Below are 20278 nucleotides of genomic sequence, written 5' to 3'. Positions count from 1 at the left end.
GTGAAAGGGTTAGAGACAATGCCAGCTGCACCCCTAAGCGCTGCTCTGCTTCCCTCTGTCCGGATTTGGAGCCGAGCTCTGGGGCGAGGCGGGGAGGTGGGACGAGGGCGGGCTCTGCCCGCAGAGGTGCTCTTGTCCGGCCGCGCTGTAGCTGCACCCCAGCTGTGAGCTGTGTCCCCGGCAGTGCGGGAGAGGAGTCCGAGGTGGGGAGTCGAAGGTGCGGGCCAGCCCCGGTCCCGCCCCCGCGGTGACGGGAGGTGCGGCGCAGGCGCGGAGCGGTGCGGGGGCGGCCCGGCCCGGCGGTGCCCGCAGCCGGCGGGCCATGAGCGCCAAGGGTGAGCCCCCCCAGGCGGGGACCGGCAAAGGCGGCGGCGGACCGGCAGCCCCGGGGCCCGGCTCTCCCGCCTCCATGGAGCCGGCGCCCACCTCCCCACGGGCGATGCCGGGGGGCGGCCTGTTCGGATGGCTGCGCGGGCGCGGCCTGGGCCGCAGTGCTGCCGTGGACCCGGCGCGGGACACGTTCCGCGCCATGACCGGGCTGTACGGCTCTATCCAGCCCGCCGACTCCGTGTACCTCAGCACCCGCACGCACGGCGCCGTCTTCAACCTGGAGTACTCTCCTGACGGGTAGGACCCCGCGCTCCCCGGGCCGGTAGAGCCCAGCCCACCCTGCCCGACCCGACCCTACCCGACCCGCAGCGCCCGGGTCGGCTGCAGCGGCCGCGGCCGGAGCCCCCCCCCGGAACGCGAGGCAGCGCTGGCGACCCCGGGTGCCCGCCCGAGGTCATCATTGCGGGTGCTCCCCGGGCGCTGCGGTGGCTCCGCCGACGGAGCTGCCCGGGACCTGGCGCTGTTCGGCGGCTGCACCGCGCGTCCCGCCCCGCTCCGCTCCGGTGGGCCCAGGGCCGGCACCCGGACGGTTCGGTTCGGTGCGGGAGGGCAGTCAGGGGCTGGCCAAGACGGGGAGCGCTCCACAACGCTTGGCCGCGTCTCCCCTGCGGCGTATCCTGACGGGGAAGCGGGCGGTAAACTGAGGCAGGAGGCGGAGTGCGGTGCAGGGGACGCGTTTCTGTCAGTGCAGAAGCGTCCGTGGTCTGAGGTGCGGCAGCAGGGCTCTCGTTCCTTTGGTGGACCGTGGGTCGGTGCGAGGTGTGAGGGCAGCGGTGTCCTGCGGAGGGGCGGTGTGACAGCCGGGACATAAACAGCCGGCGGGGAGACTCGCTGAGGGCCGAAGAGAGAAACGCCAGCTGGAAGCAGAGGGGCCTTGGGTCTGCACGTGTACGTCTCACAGTGTGCTGGTGTGTCAGCTTTTCTGTGCAGGAAGACGGAGAATCACAGAGTTGTTGAGCCTGGAAAAGACCTCTGAGATCATCAAGTCATCAAGACCGTGCAAGCTAGAGTGGTCTCAACAGTGTTTCGAGTTTGGGGTCTTTGTTACCCTTGGTGGCTAGCCAGCTTTTCTGTTTTTAGTGCATTTTCATCAGAAGAGAGTTCTGGTTTCCAAGAATATCTGAACTAATGGTGATTTTGCCATGGTTGTGCTGTAGCCATCTTTCATTCCTTATTTATTCCTCATTTTTTTAAGAGGACAAGTTAAGCTCTAGAAACTTAAAAAAGCCATTCTCAGGTGGCTGTTGCTGGACAACAGTTCCCATTGTAGATCCAGGGGCTACCCCACAGTCAGGGGTCTCTAAGGTCCTGAGGCAGGGGTCCTCTCTGCCGCACACAGTGTGATGCAGCTGGGTGGGATCACTCTGCTGGCTTATTCATGGGAACTGAACTAGAAAAATACCACGTGGACTTTCTGTACCAGTGTGGAAAGCATCGGCCACAGCAGCATTACACCTGGGCTGTCATTTAGATGATTGTACAAGTTTTGGACAAAAGCCATAGTTCTGTGTTCAGCCCACATCACTTGCCTGATGATCGCAATGGTGCACAGCAAGCTAAACTGGGGACCAGCTAGACCTCTCCAAAAATGGACCCAGCAAAAAGATTCTTGTGCCAAAGGGTATGTCCTTGGATGCAGAAATTAGGACCACAGCACTGGAACACAGTTGCCTTGTTACCAAATCATACAATAATTTGGGCTGGAAGGGACCTCTCAGGGTCACCCCATCCCAACCCCTGCAGTCAGCAGGGACACCCTCATTAGATCAGGGTGCTCAGAGCCTCCTCCAGCCTCACCTTGAACATCTCCAGGGATGAGGCCTCAACCACCTCCCTGGGCAACCTGTGCCATTGTTTCACCACCCTCATGCTGAAGAACTTGTTCCTAAATCTACAGTAATTTAAAACCATTGCCACCGGTCCTGTCACTCTGGCCTTAGCAAGGAGTCCCTCTCCAGCCTTCTGTAGCCCTTTCAGATACTGGAAGGTAACTATGAGGTCTCTCCAGAGCCTTCTGTTTTGCACTGGGCAGAGGTGTTGCAGTGTTGGGGGAGCACAGAGGTTCAACTGAAACATGAAGAACTTCCTTACTGTAGAGTAACGGAGCACTGGACCAGGCTGCCCAGAGAGGTGTCTCCGTGTCTGGAGACATTCAGAACTTGCCTAGACACCATCCTGCGCTCTACTTGAATCTGTCCTGGCAGAGGGGTTGGACTAGATGATCTCTAGAAGTCCCTTCCAACCCCTGGCATTCTCTGTTTCATTTGCAAATCTCTGAGCTTTCCTGGAGGTCTCCCTCACTGATGTACCAGGCCAGACTTTGCTGTCACGTGACCATGGTCAGGCCTTTTCAACAGATGTGAACCCAGTGAACACCAGGGCCCTGAATCACAGAATTGTCACGGTTGGAAAGGACCTCCAGGATCACTGAGTCTATCCGCCAACCCAGAAAAACCCACCATGCCCACTAGAACATGGCCTCAAGTGCCTCATTGACACTGTGTTTAAATAACTGCAGGGATGGTGACTGTCATTGTTCACTTGAGAGAAGAGACCAGCACCCACCTCCCTACAGCCTCCTTTCAGAGTTGTAGAGAGCAATGAGGTAGCCTCTCAGCCTCCTCTTCTCCACACTAAACATTCCCAATTCCCTCAGCCTCTCCTTGTAGGACTTGCTCTCCAGACCCTTCAGCAACTTGGTTGCCCTTCTCTGTACTTGCTGAGAGGCTGGGGCAGAGCTGGGCAGCTTGCCCAGGGTGCAGGCAGTCAATGTTTTGTGTACCTCTTGGGACCCCTGTGAACCCTTTGGTCTCATTTGCAAATAAAATGTATCCTGGACAAGCTGCTTTTTTTTTTTTTTTTTTTTCCTTCTTCCCTGCAAAGAGCTATATATGGATACAAAAAGATATTTTTGTGGGGATGAAAAGGGGCTTTTTTTTGAAGGAGGTAATGTCCTTGAAGTGTTAGTTCCTGGAAGTTCTGGTTTTGGCAAGTGAATTGGGTGGTGCAATATGATGCTGGATGTTGCTCCAGACTATAGTGTCATCAGAGTAGCAATGGTAGTGTGGTTTAATGTCTTATGTGGTACTGCTCTCAAAATACATGAGGTACAATTTTAGGCAGCTGCCAGCACCTTTCTTCTTCTGCCTTTGGCCCTTGATAGCAACACCCTGCTGCATGTAGAAAACAAATACTTAGTCCTCTTTTGCCAGAGGACTCTTTTTCTTTGTAGTTTACTGCATCAGACGTCTGCTAGCAATCCCCTGAATTCCTGCTATTTTAAAAAGTAAAACTTTTAAATCTACGCTTTATAATACAAGCTTTTAGTGGAGAAAAAAAAAGTGTCTGTTGTAGAAGGGCTGAATATTTTAAATAAACCTTTGACCCAGTCTTATTTCTTCCTTGAGCACCTACTGCTTGATGCTGCCGTGGTGCAGCAGAGCGCAGCAGTCAGCAGAGCTGCGTCAGAGGCTAGGCTGCTGGGGAAGGGTGCCATCCTCTAGAATTGGCCTGAAACTTATGCTCCTCCATACACAACTGGACTGTCATCTTTGTGCTGCTCTTGGGCAGGTGCCAAACTGAATAGCCATCAAAGCCAGCACTGGGGAAGGAGGTGTGGAGCTGAAGGAGGTGGTGGTTGCTGGCCGCCTGTGCTGAAGCAGTAGTGGAGCTGGGGTGGCATCTGCAGAGGTCCTGGGGACGAGTTGTAGCTGAGCAGGGAGGGACATGAGAGGGGTGGCTGCCACGTGTTACCTCTTTTCAGTGGGCCAGTGCCCAGGATGGCTGCTTCCCTGGGAGCAGAGTGCCCCAGGGATGTGGGCTGTGCTGCCCTTCCCACTGCAGCCTCCACCAACCTCTGCGACGTGAAGGGCTTCTCAGATCATTGTCAGACACACTCAAAAGCAAAGTACAGTCTTTCAGGATGCCCTGAAAAGTGTTGCCAGTGAATGGGCACAGGGGGTTATTGGCATGGGTACAGTCATGTGGGAAATCTGCAGAATTTCAGAATGGATGCCTTTCCACTTACTCCTGGGTGCCATTGTGGTTTTTTTTTCCTTCCTGCAATATTAAGCAGATATCCCCACATGAAAAAAGCAGTGAGTTTTGTGTAGGTCCTGATTCTTCATTTTTTCCAGGCAGGAACCACTGAGTTCATGCTTTGTACTGCAGTGATGGGCCTAATTACTGTCAATAATGGAAAAAAAACCTGTGACTGGTGTGAATGCCCTTAACTGATGTAACTGATGCCATCAGTGGACCTATGAAGGACATAGCTGTTATAAAACAACCACCTTGCATGTTAAAAGTAAATTAAAATATCTTGTAGTCAGTCCATCAAAATCACCAGCTGTGCATTAATTATGTTATCAGCCAAGCAGAAGAGTTCTGGTCCCTCAAAAGGGGTTAGAGAAGTAAACTCCAGAATAAAAAAACATGCAATTTTCTTCTGTATTTTATTTTGTTTTTTGTTTTTTTAGAATAAGCATCTGCAACAAGGCAACAAAAATAGAAACACTGCTGCAGATGCTATGCAGGGAGAAGAGAAAGCCAACCTAAGTAATGTTGAAGCTATGTTTCCATGAGGACAGGGAACAGAGGTTAGCTGGATGTGTCATTTCTTTTACTGAATACAAATGTTTCTGCTTTCCTTTACTCCCCTGCAGGTCAGTGTTGACTGTGGCTTGTGAACAGACTGAAGTACTGCTTTTTGACCCGATATCTTCAAAGCACATCAAAACTCTGTCTGAAGCTCATGAAGACTGTGTAAATAATATCAGGTAGGTCAGAAGGAATAAAGACCTCACACTTTCTAATACCCTATATGCTTCTCATGACAGAGTGGTAAGTTTGTGTTACCTGATGTCCTGTGGAGGGTGGGTTTTGTGAAGTGATTAGGCTGCATTTTGGTGTCACTGTTTTTATTCTTGGGTACTGGAGGTGTGGAAAGGCTGGAAAGAGGAAGAGGAGGAATCTGAAGGTGATATTGTTAGTACATAGTGCTGGTCTAGTGGCCTGGTTGTTGGAGGAGCTCTCCTTTTGTGGGAGGGTGACAGTGCTAAGGTGCCATCACCTGTTTTAACTGGCCTTGAGAATGCTCTGAAGGAACGTGCTGAATCAGAGTGTGGCAAGCAGCATGTGACTTATTCTTGAAGTTCCAGTCTGAGACTGTAGCAAGATAATTGTGTGAGTAGGGCTGGTATTTTGAATTGTAGGAGTTACTGCTATCGTTGCATGGCAATTTCCAAGCAAAGGTTGGCTGCTTTAAGGCCAGGTGTGATACAGAAGAGCTGGGAGAGTGAAATGGCCTCTGCAATTCAACTTGCACTCATTCTTCATCATTTAAATCCCTGGCCTGTTTCTTGGGATGAAGAGGGAAACATCAAGCACAGGAACCTAGGTCACCAGTATTTTTGTTATGTAATGCTTTTCCTTTTAAAGTCTATAATTTTTACCTGTTCTGGGTCTGATGATGAGCTTTCACACATGAACTTAAGACAGTTTTTAACCTTGTAGACAATATTGCAGCCTCTCTTGACTCAGATTCTCAAAGCAAAATGAAACCCAAAACCAAAACAACCCAAAAGCCAAAAGCAAACCAAGAAAACTTAAGAAGCAATCTAAGCATTTCCCTTCAACAGAGCTGAATAAAATGTGGGTTACCCATGTCTTTACACTTCAGTCAGATAAACTGATGTTCACAGGCTGCCTGTCCTCTCTAGAAGGGACTGTTTTCACATTGGTTGGATGTCTTTCAGAAAAGCTGAAGTAAAGCCTGTAGCTAGCTGAGACAAATAGAAAAGGAGATGTTGAGAACATCCTTTTCCTGTGCTGAGAGACAGCTTTTAACATGTCTTATGTACCAGTGCTTGTCCTTTGAACATGTTTGGATCTTAGCTAAAGCTAGGTGAGAAGTAAAGCAATGTTATCGGAAGGCAAAGACAAACCAGATTTATTTTGGTTTTTGTAAATCCCTAATTCAGTATCTGATCCTTACATTCAAACTGCTCTTGCTTGGTTTCAAGTGAGTTAGCTTGATCAGTTTTACGAAGTGCCTTTTGTTGCAGGCTCCTTGACGTATTGGCTGTCTGTTACTGACCAGCTGTGCTGGTCTTGAAAATTTATCTCATTCCTCGGTTCAGAAGAGCACCAAAACCTTCTCTCACTCTCTAACTGCAAGCATCTCCTGTCTTTCCACTTCAGCTGTCTGTGAAGCGTTACAATCTGCTCTTGGTCTTTAAATGTATTTTCTCTGCATAGTTTGATTTACAGACATGTACCAGTACTACCTGCAAGCAGTTTGACTCTCAGACCTATTGTTAGTCTCCAGACTAAGGTCCTTCATAGTAACTTTTCTGCTTTCCTTTGAAATGCTTCTTAAAGCTTTATTTTGTCACGTAGCGATGTCTTTTTCTGTGTTTTCTTTCATGTCCCCGTTTGTTTGAAAATTAGTTACAGGGAACTGAACCATATCCTATAATACATGGTTAAGACAGCATTACCTGTAGTAATTTCTGCTCAATGAGCAGGACTCCAGGCACTGTAATTCTACAGAAATTCCTTGTAATTACCAGCAAAGATAAAAGCTGTCACTGCTGTGTTCCATTCAGGTGCCTCAGAGGTGTGTATGGATAGGGTAGTGTGTAGTGGTCCTCTTGGCTGCCAGGGATTTGTGTGTAGTCATCTGCAGCAGGTGGCTTTTTCCACCTGAATTTGGTCAGGTTTTGAACTCTCTGGTGGCACTGTGGCACAAATGTGTTTCAAGGAGTATTTAATTGTGTTTTTAAAACTTGGTACCCTAGTTTGAGACCCTCTGCTGTTGATTTTTTTTATTTGTTTCTTTATTTTTTCTTAAGTAGCAAGACAAAGAACAGTTAAACTTTATTTACTTTCTCAGTGCTGGTCAATTTTATATGCCTGAGTTATATGCACCTTCGATTAGCTCTTTTTCAAGTGATTCCTAGGATACTTGGTCATTCCTTGTATGAAAGCTGTGCAGTACTATTTGCGCCCCCCTGTCTATTTCTTCTGAAACCCATTTGTGGTTGGTGCAGCAGGGTTGTCTGTCACATCCACCATAAAGGCAAATGGTGGCTTTATTTGTGCAACAGCTGTACTCTTGTTTAACTTCTGCCCTAAAAGTCTGAAATATTGGATTCTTCCCTTTGCTGCTGGTAGTTTTTCATTGGGGTTGTTGCTGTTTTTACATGATGTAGCCTGATCCTAAGTCTAAAAGGTGAAATGCTGTTTTTTGGGGTAACTTGATCACATGTCTCTGTGGAGGTAGTTCTAGCCTTAGTGTTCATGTGCAGATACTTCTTATGATTTTCAGATAGACATTATATTCCCTTGAACCTCACATATGGTTGTTTCCCCTCAAATGCCTTCATCAGGCATGAATTGTAAACATGAAACAGTGTGCTTTGCCCTTCTCAAATAAGGGCTTGCATAAATTACAGGGGGAATAGAGTGTGATAAACTTTGATCTGTGTACTGCAAACTAAATAATCTTATCCAGTGACTTTCATAGTGAACAAGTTAACTTGACTAAGCGTACTTCATAGTCTTGTCTTCACTTGGTGTTTCTGAAAAACCTTGCATATGGTGCAGTATCCTCTAGACTCAATTTATTCAATTTAATAGCTATGTGTGTCTTTCTAGTGCTGATTCCAGTCCTTTCCTTCTGTCCACTGGAGTGCTTTTACATCAAATATTGTTCTGTAATCACATGAAAGAGTTCAGTGTGCCTCATACCACTTCAGACAGGAGTGATACATACACTTGAATTTTGGCTGAAGACCAGAGATAACCCTGATCAAGAATTACCACCTGAACAGACTAAATACTTAACCTTAACCTAAATACTTAACCACAGTGCAGTAATCCAACTAGGATGACCCACATTCTTCTATACTTTTCTATCATCTCCCAATGTGACATTAGTGACATCTGTTAAGAAAGCTGCCAAGTGTAGTACATGCGCTGTGCATGAGATATAAATTCACATAAAATATAAATATATACTTTGTGTAATACAGAGCAGGTGGATTGCTGCTCCTGCAGTATTTTTAGTTAAACAGGATTTCATATAATATTGTGGTTGAAACTCAAATCCTCAAATGCACATTTGGAATCCATAGTGTTGAAGGAATCCATAAATTTGGGTAGACAGCACCACTTGTGCAGGTGCTACTCTCGAAGATCTGGAAATCTCATCCTGAGGAGTGTGCTTGCACTGTCAAACACCTACTCGCTTTTGTGTGTTTGGAAAGCCCAGCCTAGTGTCCCTGCTTCATGATCTATGCTATGCAGGAAGGAGATGTGGGGGCAAAAACCTCTTGCTTTTTGACAGAGAATGTTGAGACTGGGCAGGTGGCACAAAACCTTGGGTGCAGGAGATCTGTGGAGCTCTGCAGCTGCAGCCAGCAGTGTTCCCAGGGCACCATGGAGCTGGAGGGGCTCCAGAGCAAAAGATGGGCAAAGGTGGAATGGAGTTCAGGGTCGAGGGAAATGTGCAAACAGTAGCAGTGCTCGGATGTGCTTGTTCCCAAGATAGCAGTGTCATGCCTAGTGTGAGCTATGTGGTTTGTAAAGCAGGGTAGTAACTGCATGGTTAATCCCTTGGGTTCAACCTCAGAGCAGCACAGACTGTGACATGCTCAGTGCAGACCTGTGGTGTGCCTCAGGTGTCCCTGCAGAGCTGTCACCCCCTCACAGAGTGACAGGAGGTCTGGTTGGAAGGGGCCTCTGGAGATACATCACCTGTAGCAGCCTCCTTGTAAGAGCAGGGCTTGGGGCTGCCTTGCCCCTGCTGAGCCAGTGCTAAGCCTCAGTCTGGTGAGTTTGGAGCTGAGTGTTGTCCAGATGGGTAACTGATTTACTTAGCAGAGAGAATCTCTGTGAGCATTTGTTCCACTGGTGCTTTGGTGATTGTGCAAGCTTTACATGACTCATTAAAAGAAATAAAATTTAAAAAAACAAAAACCCAGGCCTGCTGCTGTGGTTTACTCGTTTGCTGCTACAGATACACTACTGGTTCATATCCCAGCAGTACTGTTTTTTAATAAACTGCTACTGGGAAATACTTTGCTGCATGTTGGGTTTTTGGTGGTTTTTTTGGTTTTTTGGGTTGTTTTTTTTTTTTTTGTATGTCTGTGGCCATTCCATTTGTTTCTATGTTATCTTAAATTCCAGCTGGAGAGCATTTAAATTAGGAAAGGGAGTAAGCAGCCATGGTATGTCTGTCCCATTTCCAGGTTCCTGGATAATCGTCTGTTTGCGACTTGTTCTGATGACACCACAATTGCACTTTGGGATTTGAGAAAGCTGAACACAAAAGTGTGCACTCTGCATGGTCACACCAGCTGGGTTAAGAACATTGAGTACGATACCAATACCAGATTGCTTGTAACATCAGGGTTTGATGGAAATGTGATCATCTGGGACACAAACAGGTACGTGACTGTGCTCGTGGTGTCATTTCTAGAACACAAAAGGACAGAGTTCTTCTGTGAAGAATGGAAAACCTGCTTCCTGGAATGGTGCTATAGTGTGTTCTTAAATCCTGTGACTGGTTTATAGCTGTTATCAAGAACTTGCATCATCTTTATGCGGTAATAGTCCAGTAGCTAAAAAGAGCTTTTATTGCTGCTGTGCCCAAAGGTAGTTCTTCCTTTCTGAAAAAAGTGTCATCATTGGTGTCTCACAGTATGAAAATGTGACTTCTGCCATTTTGTTTGAACCCGATTTAAATAATATAAAGACAGTACTTAACAAAATGTTTGGATGACAGAGGCTTCTTAGCACATCTTCGACTCATCTGGACATTATTAGGGATCTGTGTTGAACTACCTGCAGCCATTTGTTGTGCTTTCTTTGCTGTCCAGGTGCACAGAGGATGGATGTCCACACAAGAAATTTTTTCACACCCGTTTTCTTATGCGGATGAGGCTGACACCTGACTGTTCCAAAATGCTGATCTCAACCTCCTCTGGATATCTTCTGATTTTGCATGACCTTGACCTAAACAAATCGTTAGAAGTTGGCAGCTACCCAATTTTAAGAGCTAGGAGGACTACAAGTTCAGGTGAACGCCTGTGGAAAAGTCTGTGGCAGCTTCTGCATTAGAGGTGTTTTATGGGGCTGGCTGGGTCTCTTGCTTTATTTATCTGCCATCCTTGGACCTGTAAGAAAAGAAACAGCTTGTGTTGGGTGGGCCAACTGCCACCACATGAGTGGTGTGGTTGATGTTGACAGCAGACCTGGAGCTCCAAAATGTCGCTGCTGGCTTCCTACTGCTTTGTGGTAGTAATGGAGAAAAAATACTGGCAGAAACGTGGTCATGTGGGGTGTCAGAATGTAAAGGGAGAGGCCTGGGGAAAAATTAATATTCTAGTAGTGACCCTGCACAAGGAGGAAGGAATGTAGTTTGCCTCACTGCCAGCAGGGTTTCTTGTGCTAGCAGTGGCACCAACAGAATGGTTCTTTTAGACTCTAAACATAGCTTAGATTTGTGTTTTCTTAACAAGATGCCTTGCCCTTTATTCAGCCTTTCCAAGGAGGGTTCAGTGGGTAATGTGCATAGCAAGCGGGCTGTGCTTGGCTGTTGAGTTCACACGGCTGATGCTCTTTGCAGACATAACTTCATCAGGTTCCTCTGGTCCTCGAGCTGTTGGTTCTCCCTGTCACCAGAATGATTCAGGTCCACTGTCTGAGAAACATATGTCACGGTCCTCCCAGCGAGAAGGTAGGGAAAGATTTGAAAATAAAATAAAATAAAATTTAAAAAAAAAATCCTGGACTTCTGACAGTTTCCAGAAAGATGCTGTAGTATGATAGTGAAAAACTGTGGTTTTGTCACTGTGACTTAAAAGAACTGTGTTGCTATGAGTGCTATTAAACCAACAAAGTCCCATTGCACACCAAAGTTTGGGGACCTAATGACTTGTATTTCAATAAATCTGTTAACAGCAACAAGATCTTTTATTTTGTATTAGTGAATTATTTTTGTGATGTAGAGGTGCTCCCTTTTCCCGTTTGAACAAAGTTTGTATGAATGACTTTTAGGGGCAAAAAGAACTCCAAGCAAAACAGAGCAGAACATAGGTATGTTTTGCTTTTTGTTTTCGTTAATGATGCAAGTTTCTCTGTGAGGAGCCAGTAGTGTATAAAAGGAGTATGTAAACAGGTCTTAAATGTGGGCAGAGTATTTTGTGAAGTTCTGATCACAAGCCAAGTCCTACCTGGCTTTGGAAAACTGACAGACCTGTGACCAGCAGGCTTCTCCTGAAAGTGGGATACACTTCCAGAGAGACAGCATGAACTTGGCACCTGGTAAATGCTTTGTGAGTCACGTGCAGTTTAAAATAAGTATGGCGTTCAATTTTAGCTGCTCGAGGTTCTGAGATCCTCAGACATACCCACAAAAGGAGGAAACTTATCTGGATGGCAGGGCATCATTTACCCATGAAAAGCTTCCTAGAGGTGAGGGGAGAGAAGGGAGGCAGGCTGTATAGAGCTGCACAGACTTTGGAAGGAATTTGGAAAAGAAACATCATACAAGTTTGAGAAATAGTAGTTCTTAACCACAAAAGCCAGGCTGTTTTAATCATTAAAAAGAGTATACGTGTAAAAGTTAGCTCTGACATTGTTGATACGGCGAGGTCATTGAATGCAGATCTTAGAAAAAAGTATCAGAAAAGAAGACATTTCAAATCAGGAGTGAGTGCATGGGTAATAACTCTGGTATTGCCTTGTCTTTTAATTTATCCTTTCACGAAGGTGTGGTCTGTTCTAGCAGTCAGATGCAACTGTCACATTTTAAACCCAGCTTCAGCTGTAGACTGATGAGAGAGGTGAAGATCCACATGTGGGCTTCATCGAGATTTATGGTTACCTTCCATTTCCAGGTGGATCTCCCAGAAATAGTTTGGAGGTCTTAACACCAGAGGTTCCTGGGGAAAGAGATCGAGGCAATTGCATTACATCACTACAGCTACATCCGAAAGGGTGGGCTACACTTCTTCGGTGCTCAAGTAATACAGATGACCAGGAGGTAAAACAAATAGGTTTGGGGATTTTTTTCGGTTTTGTTTATTTTTTTTAATGTGTTGAGTGAGGTATCTTGATCATACAACTGTATGGAAATCTTCTTATTTGGGGGTAAATGTGCACTTGGGTAAATCAGTTATTTCTGCCTTAAAGTGCATTAATTTTACACCAAGATTATGATTATTTTTTAAGTGGTCTCATATAATTCATATCCCTTGTTCAGTACTCAGGTTGCCCAGCTCTCTCACAGACTACATTTTATAGTTCATGTCTCTTTTAGAAGTTTTCAAACAATAGTTGGGCTGCAAATGTGTGAACTTGCAAAAGACAGAAATTTAAGGATTGTGTACTGGTGAATGTGGTTTAAGTTGAGCAGAGAAGCTTCTCTGAGTTCCTTAAGTGCCCTTAGAATGTTTTCCATCTCCATTGGTGCTGATGAAGGCTCTCCAGAGGCAGTTCCTGTGCTGCTCAGGAAAGATCTCATGGTGTATCCCTGCACTGGCTTTCAGCTGTCACACCATAGGTCTGCAGGTGAGGAGCTGCAGTCATGTCTGTGTGACAGCACAGTGCCTTGGGCTCAACTCTCATCCTAAAGCTCTGCACCTGGCATGCTAAGGGGATGTCAGTGATGTTCCTGGCAGAATCTATTTCAAGCCTTTACTTGAAGTACTGAATCATAAGCAACTTGCAGATTTCACTCCCCTAGATACTGCTTTAAAGAAGTAGTGGCATACTTGGAGGCCAGTGTTGAATGATGCTTCCCTGGATTCTGTTTTCGGTTTATCATGTAGCAGCTGCTCTGTGGTGCAGGGACCATTTTTTAAGGCAAACAAGTAGTGTGTAATGCACTCAGAAATAATGCAAAAACTTCATGAACTGCGTAAAAAAAGCAAGATCCTGGAATTTTGCATTTGAAAAAGTAATTTACAGCTTAAGTCAAGTTCACTTAAAAGCCTAACCAGAGCCTTCAGTACACCTGGATTCCAGTAGATGGTTCTCTTGCAAACACCTTTTCCACTGAAGGTTATTTCAAAATTACTGTTGCAGCAGTTGTGCAGAGAACTCTGTTTCCAAGACACAGAGGTTTAATGTTTTTTTCCAAAACCACAAAGAATTATTTGAATATTTGAGGGTCATGGTTCAACCCCAGCTGGCAGCTCAGTCCCATGCATCTGTTTGCTCTCTCTCCCCTTATGGGGGTGACAGTAATAATAATCATGTTGACCAATAATAAATAGTTAATTTGATAGCTGTAAATTGGGGTTGGCTTGGGATTGGGTTGGCTTTGGATTTTTGGTGTGGGGGTTGTTTTTAGTTTTTTTGTTTGGGGTCTTTTTTTGAGGAAAGCCACTCTTTGCAGTGGTGGTCTTTTAACATGTTCAGGGTTCTGAATGGAAGAATAGCAGATTTGTTATAAATTGTAATGCTAGTTCTGTAAACTTTTAATCAAACTGCTATGCAATACAGAATTTTTTGAAAATGCAAATAATATATTGGGTTATTTGATACTGACAACTGACCTAGTTATTGCTTCCCATAGTGCTAGTGTCTGCCTTGCTTTCTTGTATCACTATTCATTAGTATTGTTCCCTTTGTGTTTATTTCATTGGAATACAAGGAACGGAATGAAGAACACTTATTTTGTGTTATGGCTGAAACTGAATCAACATGATATAAATTTTATTACAGTGCTGTTTTTGCGTTTGGTTTGAGGTTATGTAATTTCAGATGACACGTTAAAATCTCTCTCTTTCTCACAAGTAACAAGCTGGCTACGGAGATGTTCATTATGTTTCTTCAAAAATCTATTTCCCTTTTATTCCAACTCTTTCCTTTGAAGTCAAGGGCACAAAACGCCGGTGGTCAGTTGTAAATTACAGCAGGCTGAGTTCCACTTTACTGTTGATTTCATTTAAATATTACTAAATTACGGCAGATGCCTGGCCAGAGGATTAGGTTTTGTTCTTTGTTCTAGATAAAGCTAGATTTAAAAGATTTTATTTAGCATCCATTTAATTTAAAAAGCGTTTTTGATGATGGACAGCTGTTTGGCCTAGACAGCTCAAAGTGGGGGAGTTGCCAAGGAACCAGCTGGTTTTCAGCATTTGGGGCCAGGTGCTAGCTGAGGGGTTGATAAGTGGGAGTGTTGGATATTCCTGTGTTACCAGCTCAGCATACGGCGGGAGGGAATGGTGTTTGCAGTACTTTACTTTTCTTTCAACATTCCTTTCTCTGCCTCTCCTTTTAGTGGACTTGTGTCTATGAATTCCAGGAAGGAGCCCCTGTGCGCCCCGTCTCCCCTCGCTGCTCCCTGCGATTGACTCATTGCATTGAAGAGGCCAATGTGGGCCGGGGCTACATCAAGGAACTTTGCTTCAGTCCCGATGGCCGCATGATTTCATCCCCCCACGGCTTTGGGATCCGCTTGCTGGGCTTCGATGCCCAGTGCAGTGAACTTGTGGACTGTTTACCCAAAGAAGCCAGTCCCCTGAAGGAAATCCGTTCCCTCTACTCTCACAATGACGTGGTACTCACTACCAAGTTTTCTCCAACACACTGTCAGATCGCCTCGGGGTGCCTTAGCGGACGCGTTTCTCTTTATCAGCCAAAGTTCTAGGCACATCTTGCTATCATCCACAAGACCTTCAGATGTTTGTGGGTTTTACTTCAGTTCAGTTAGACTGTGTTCTTCATGGAATCTCTGCTCCCAGATGAGATTATAGCCACCATGGTCTCTGAACGCAGCCAAGGAAGGAGTTCCCAGCACAGTACGTGTTCACATCCTTCACCCCTGAGTCTGCTCCCCTGCACCTCTTCCAAGCAGACTTCTGCTCCTGCTGATCCTGTGCCATCCAGTCATTGTTCCCATTTCTTTGTACCTTCATACTTGCTGATAATTTCCTTCAATACAGCTTGAAGTGGGGCTACTGGAAACAAACACAGGGGGCAAGGGTGGCTGCTTAGCCAGAACTCGTGCAGCTCCCCAAGCCCAGCTTCTCCGCTCCTCTCCATCCGCTCTGCTGAGCTGCTGCATGGACACTGCTCTGGCCTCTCCTCTTGCTGGAGCTACTACACAGTGACTATTTGATAAAATGTTAGTTTTCTATATAACTAACACAATTGGTTACTGCCACAAAAATTCTTTGTTTTAGCATATGCATTAATTGGGTTGTTTGTGATTGGATAGAAAACTGAATCAGCTTTTCGTAACATTCTGCTGCAGGTAAAGAATTTGGTTTCCTGTGTTTGCAGGTATTTATGTTTATTAGCAGAAGGAAGAGGTTCTGGAGATATATCACTAAATCTGGAGATATAGCTGTGTTTCTTCCTCTGAGAAATCCAAAGGAGAAAACTGGTGCAGGGAGATGGGAGTGGAGTGGGAACAGATCCTGCTCTGCATCCCCTCAGAGGGACTCTTGGGGTGGTGCATATTGGGGGCTGCACAGCTTTGATGCCTCACCCCCGGGGTTTCTTCAGGGGGCAGTTCTCCACCTCAGTGACATAAACCTTCATCCTGCGTTTTAAATCTGACACTGCAAAGTCTTCTGGTGGTGCAAAGGCTGTCTCCCACATGACTGTTCTCCACGCCTGCACCATTGCTGTGAGAGGAATTCACCCAGGATTTGTCTGTAGCATCACCATATAAGCCTTTCTTGACATGTACTGTTAGTTTGGGGATGGATTAACAGCATGCCTGTCTAGTAAGATCAATTTGGACTTAACCAGACTTACTGTCAGATTTGAAAAACATTTGATGTTTACCACTATATCATGAGTGAAGTATGAATGCCGTTCTATCCCTCCAGGTAATATGGCTAACCTTATAAATGCAGATATTCAGTATCATCCGTATCAGTTTATAGTATTCTCATCACTTCCCTTTTCCGAGATTTTGGGTTTTTCAGTGTTTCACTAAAGTTTCACTTTGAACAAACTCAGTTCATCAGGAAACTTTACCTAAAAAGGACTGTCATATTTTCGTGTTCAGATTTGCTATCTCCTGCTCAATAGAGCTTGTTTTCAAAAAATTGAATCTGATAAAAAAATTTGCAAAATACTTTTTTGGGGGGGAAAATAATACATCTGTGAAGAGACTGAGAAAAACCTAAGCCTGATGACCCACTTGTGTAGGTAGCATATTCTGGGTGTTGGTGGAGAAGTCTTTGAAGCTTGAGGCTTCTCTGCATTGTCAGAAAATAAATTTTGGTTTGGAGAATTTGTTTACCAATACAAAGCCTTCGGTACTGGGTATCTGGTAATCCCAGGACTAGTTAATTACTCCTGCACTTGGTTTTTATCATCTCTAGCAACTTGACTGTTAAAGGACTACATTCCAATAGTGGAGTACATGCAGCTGAGAGACTTTACACTGATAGGTAAGAGTGCTAAACTTTGTTTTCTCATGAGTTTTAACAGATTTGTTTGGTGATGGTGTCTCAGAATATTGTCCCAGCTGGAGGAGTAAGAATAATTTTTCATTAATATACTAATTTAACTTAAAACTCAAATAAATGCCTGTTGTTTCCTCAGATAGCCCCTCATGGGATGCAATGTTCCATGGAGTATCAGCTGAGCAGTTCTGTTGTTGCTGAAGCTGTTGCCTGTAAGTTGAAAGTTGACTGGTGAAGTTATAGCTGAAGATATGCCCTGTTCTCTAAAGCACTGACAAGTTCAAATTCCTTTTGGATACTTTTGGAACCATGTGCAAGAAGCACAATTTGTAAGAAGTTTTTTTTTCACTTGAAGTCACTTGGCCAAGCAATGAAAAATGGGGCCTAGTGAATAAAATACATAATTTTATCTGAGACTAGTGGGAAGGACATCCCTTCACTGGCATCCAGCTCTTTTGGCTCACCTGTAGCAGCTTAAGCTTGACCCTACACCTGGGGCAGTGTGGATTTGCTGCTTTGTTAGAGAAACATCTTGGAGGACTTCCTGGCCTGTGACTGAAAGCAGTGGAAGTGTGCGGACGCCTTGAGGACAGTTGTAGAACATACAGATTTTTATGAAAATAAGGAACTAAGCGACAAGGAATTCTAAATTGGTCAAGCTGTTTAGGGGGATCAGGGGAGAAATTAGTAGCAATGTGGGGCAAAACTTGTGAGTAGTATATCACTGGCAGCAGTCCAGCAGAAGTGCCAGGTTTCCTGTCCCTGGAATATTTTGAAAGGGAATGCAGTGTGAGTGTGTGAACATTTGCACATCTGGACACTTCCCTCCACCCAAGGTTGTGACCTCTTAGTAATGAAGAACCCAGTTCTGCCCCACGCTGGACCATGGCAGCTTTCTCCCTAAGCACTCCCTGCTTTCAGCATCCTGTTTTCTCGTTTGTTGTTTTACTTAACATCACTAAAATGACTGGCACGTAAAAAATTGAAGGAATATTAAAATCCTGTTCTCACAGGCTTGAACCACGTTAATTTTGGAGGGAAAGAAGCACCTGTGAAATCAAAGCAGTTGTTGGGGCTGTCTGTTCGTTTGTTTTCATAGCTGGGTTTGGTTTTTCCTCTCAGAAATTCCTTGAACTGGTAGATTGCTTGTGACTTTACTTCTCTGCCTGTTCATATGCACTGAGTGTTACTTTTTTAATTCTACCTCATGACGCGCTGTTTTTTGCAAGAGCGTTGTGCTGCAGCGTTGGACACTCACTGACTGTTCTGCAGGAGGAACTGCTACCCCCAGGTGACACATGTGACATCTTGGTACTGCACAGCACCAGGCACGGTGGCCTGACCTGGTGAAGGGGTCTGGTGATCCCTTGGTGCTTTTGTAGCTTGTCCAGCAGATGCCTATGACAGTGGATTCTGTCCACTCATGCTGTAGAAACATTAGCTAGCTCTGATTAAATTTGCAGTAAGTTTGAATTAGAGTTAGCAGGTGATCTTAGGTCATCTGATAACTCCTTTTCATCTTGGGAATTTTCAGTGAAGGTTAATCCATGAAGTTTATTGTACCTGTGAAGTTCACGTGTAACGCTGATGGAAACAGCCTTCAGTACTTGTTAACTGGTACCCGCCTTGCCGTTGCATCTTGGTGGACGAAACATCTTCAGCTGTCTTTATGGATAGTGTTACCTTGCCTTACTGTGTTAATGAAGTAATTTTGCTGGTGAGCTTTGGATTATTTCTAGATAGTAAAAAAAAAAAAAAAAAAAAAAAAAAAAAAAGGTTTATCTAACTATTGCATTTTGAAAGGTTACCTCTTAACCTTCCAGAGCTATATAGAACTGTTTGAAACAAATACAAGGAAGTGTTTGAAACAGGAGATTAAAGACTGCACTGAACAGCCAAGAATGGTGGTGGGTTATACCACAGATTTCTTTAAAACTGGTTTACTTTTGACCATGGAAGTGTTAGATCACTTGATAAATTTTACACTATTTCTACTGTAGAACCCTCCGTTTCTGCATGTAAAGCATGCAGTATGTTTTTTTAAGTGCATGGTTTCGTATTCATTAACCTTCTGTAGTAAAAGAATTCCTCCATCCACAGCATGACTGATCAGCAGCAGATGATAAACTGCCTAATTAAATTCTCTGTAGAATGTCAACATTGAGCAGTGTCTCCAGGAACCAAACTGGTGTTGGAAGCTAGTAATCCTTCTGTAATAGTCCAGTGACTGTATGTTGTGGGAGTAAATGCATTATCTGAGTATTCCATTAGAAGTCGGTCTTTGAATCACTGCAGCACTGTCAGGTGTGTGGGGAGGGGGAGAGGAGCTTTTTTTCATGGGACTACACAGTGAGGTTCATGTCTGTGTGCTTTCTTTGTATGAGGTGTGTGTGTGTGTGTGTGTGCGCTTCAGTCTATCTACAGCCACTCGTCAGATGTGAGTGGTTCAGGGAAAAATGTAACCTCCAAACAGAGCTATTGGGGATAGGAGGAAAAGCACAGCGGTACGGACACACACGGACACACACACACGCTTGTTTGCACTCTGGAGTCTTGGTGAGGAGTTTTGATTGCCTACTACCAGAATTAGAATGTAAACATCAGGTTTTTCTGGGGTCTTGGGGGTGGGGGGACTGGTTGATTTTGTGGGGATTTTTCTGTTTGTTTGGTGGTGGTGTGATTATTTTTGATTTATATATTTTTTTTTTTAATTTGGGTAACACTAATGTGAGGAAGGTCCAGATACTGTAAAACATGGGTCTGTTACTCTATGAAATGTGGACTTTTAGAAAAAAAAAATACACTTGCCAAATGAAAGCTTTCAAAAAGTTTACAAGATTCTAAAAAATTGGAGTAAACAGAAAGAAAAAAAAAAAAGATAACAGCCCATAATATTTTTTTGTGTTGCAGGAAGAAGAAACTTCTAATTTCCTGGTCTTGGTCAAAGGTGCATTTTCTTTAAGCACTAAGTATCTTCAGTTAAGCATAGGATTTTTAATACAACAACAATTTGTGCATGTAGAGTATTTTGAAATACTGAGATTTCATAGTAAAAATTGTAGCCTTTTAATACAGTATAGAAAATATCAGAACTGCTCTGAAAATATTGTACTTACAGCCGTACAGTAACTTACTATTTGTGGACAGTTTCTCTTGCTTGCCTAATAAATTAAACATTTAATAATTCAATGAATTAAAAATCTATTTTAATCTATTTATTTTATAATGAGCTCTGTTCTGTAATGCTCACAGTTTCTTGTCTATTCCCTGAAATTAAGAGGGGATGGGGGGGGAAAAACCACCCAGTGCTTAGAGCAACACCAGCTCTGTTGCTGACCCCAGGGCTCTCGGTGCTGCTGTCCCTGCACACTTTCTGGCAGAGCCTGTGGAGCGGGAATTTTCATTGCCAAAACTTCAGTGCTGCCTTCCAGTGCTTGCTGTTTGATCAG

General features: G+C 44.7%; 1 protein-coding gene across 1 annotated transcript; it reads left to right on the top strand.

Annotated features, from left to right (window-relative positions):
* Positions 1-299: 299 nt before the first annotated feature.
* DCAF10 (DDB1 and CUL4 associated factor 10) lies at positions 300-19690 on the top strand. The gene is made up of 7 exons (XM_030467117.1): positions 300-627; positions 5055-5168; positions 9645-9842; positions 10275-10474; positions 11024-11134; positions 12297-12442; positions 14687-19690. Exons 1-7 carry the CDS (start codon positions 323-325, stop codon positions 15053-15055), a joined length of 1443 nt encoding a protein of 480 aa, XP_030322977.1. The 5' UTR covers positions 300-322; the 3' UTR covers positions 15056-19690.
* The last annotated feature ends 588 nt before the right edge of the window (positions 19691-20278 follow it).

Source organism: Calypte anna, chromosome Z (assembly GCF_003957555.1).
Source record: "Calypte anna isolate BGI_N300 chromosome Z, bCalAnn1_v1.p, whole genome shotgun sequence".
Lineage (NCBI taxonomy): Eukaryota > Metazoa > Chordata > Aves > Apodiformes > Trochilidae > Calypte > Calypte anna.
The sequence above is the reverse complement of the archived record's forward strand: the minus strand, read 5'-3'. Positions and strand labels throughout refer to the sequence as shown.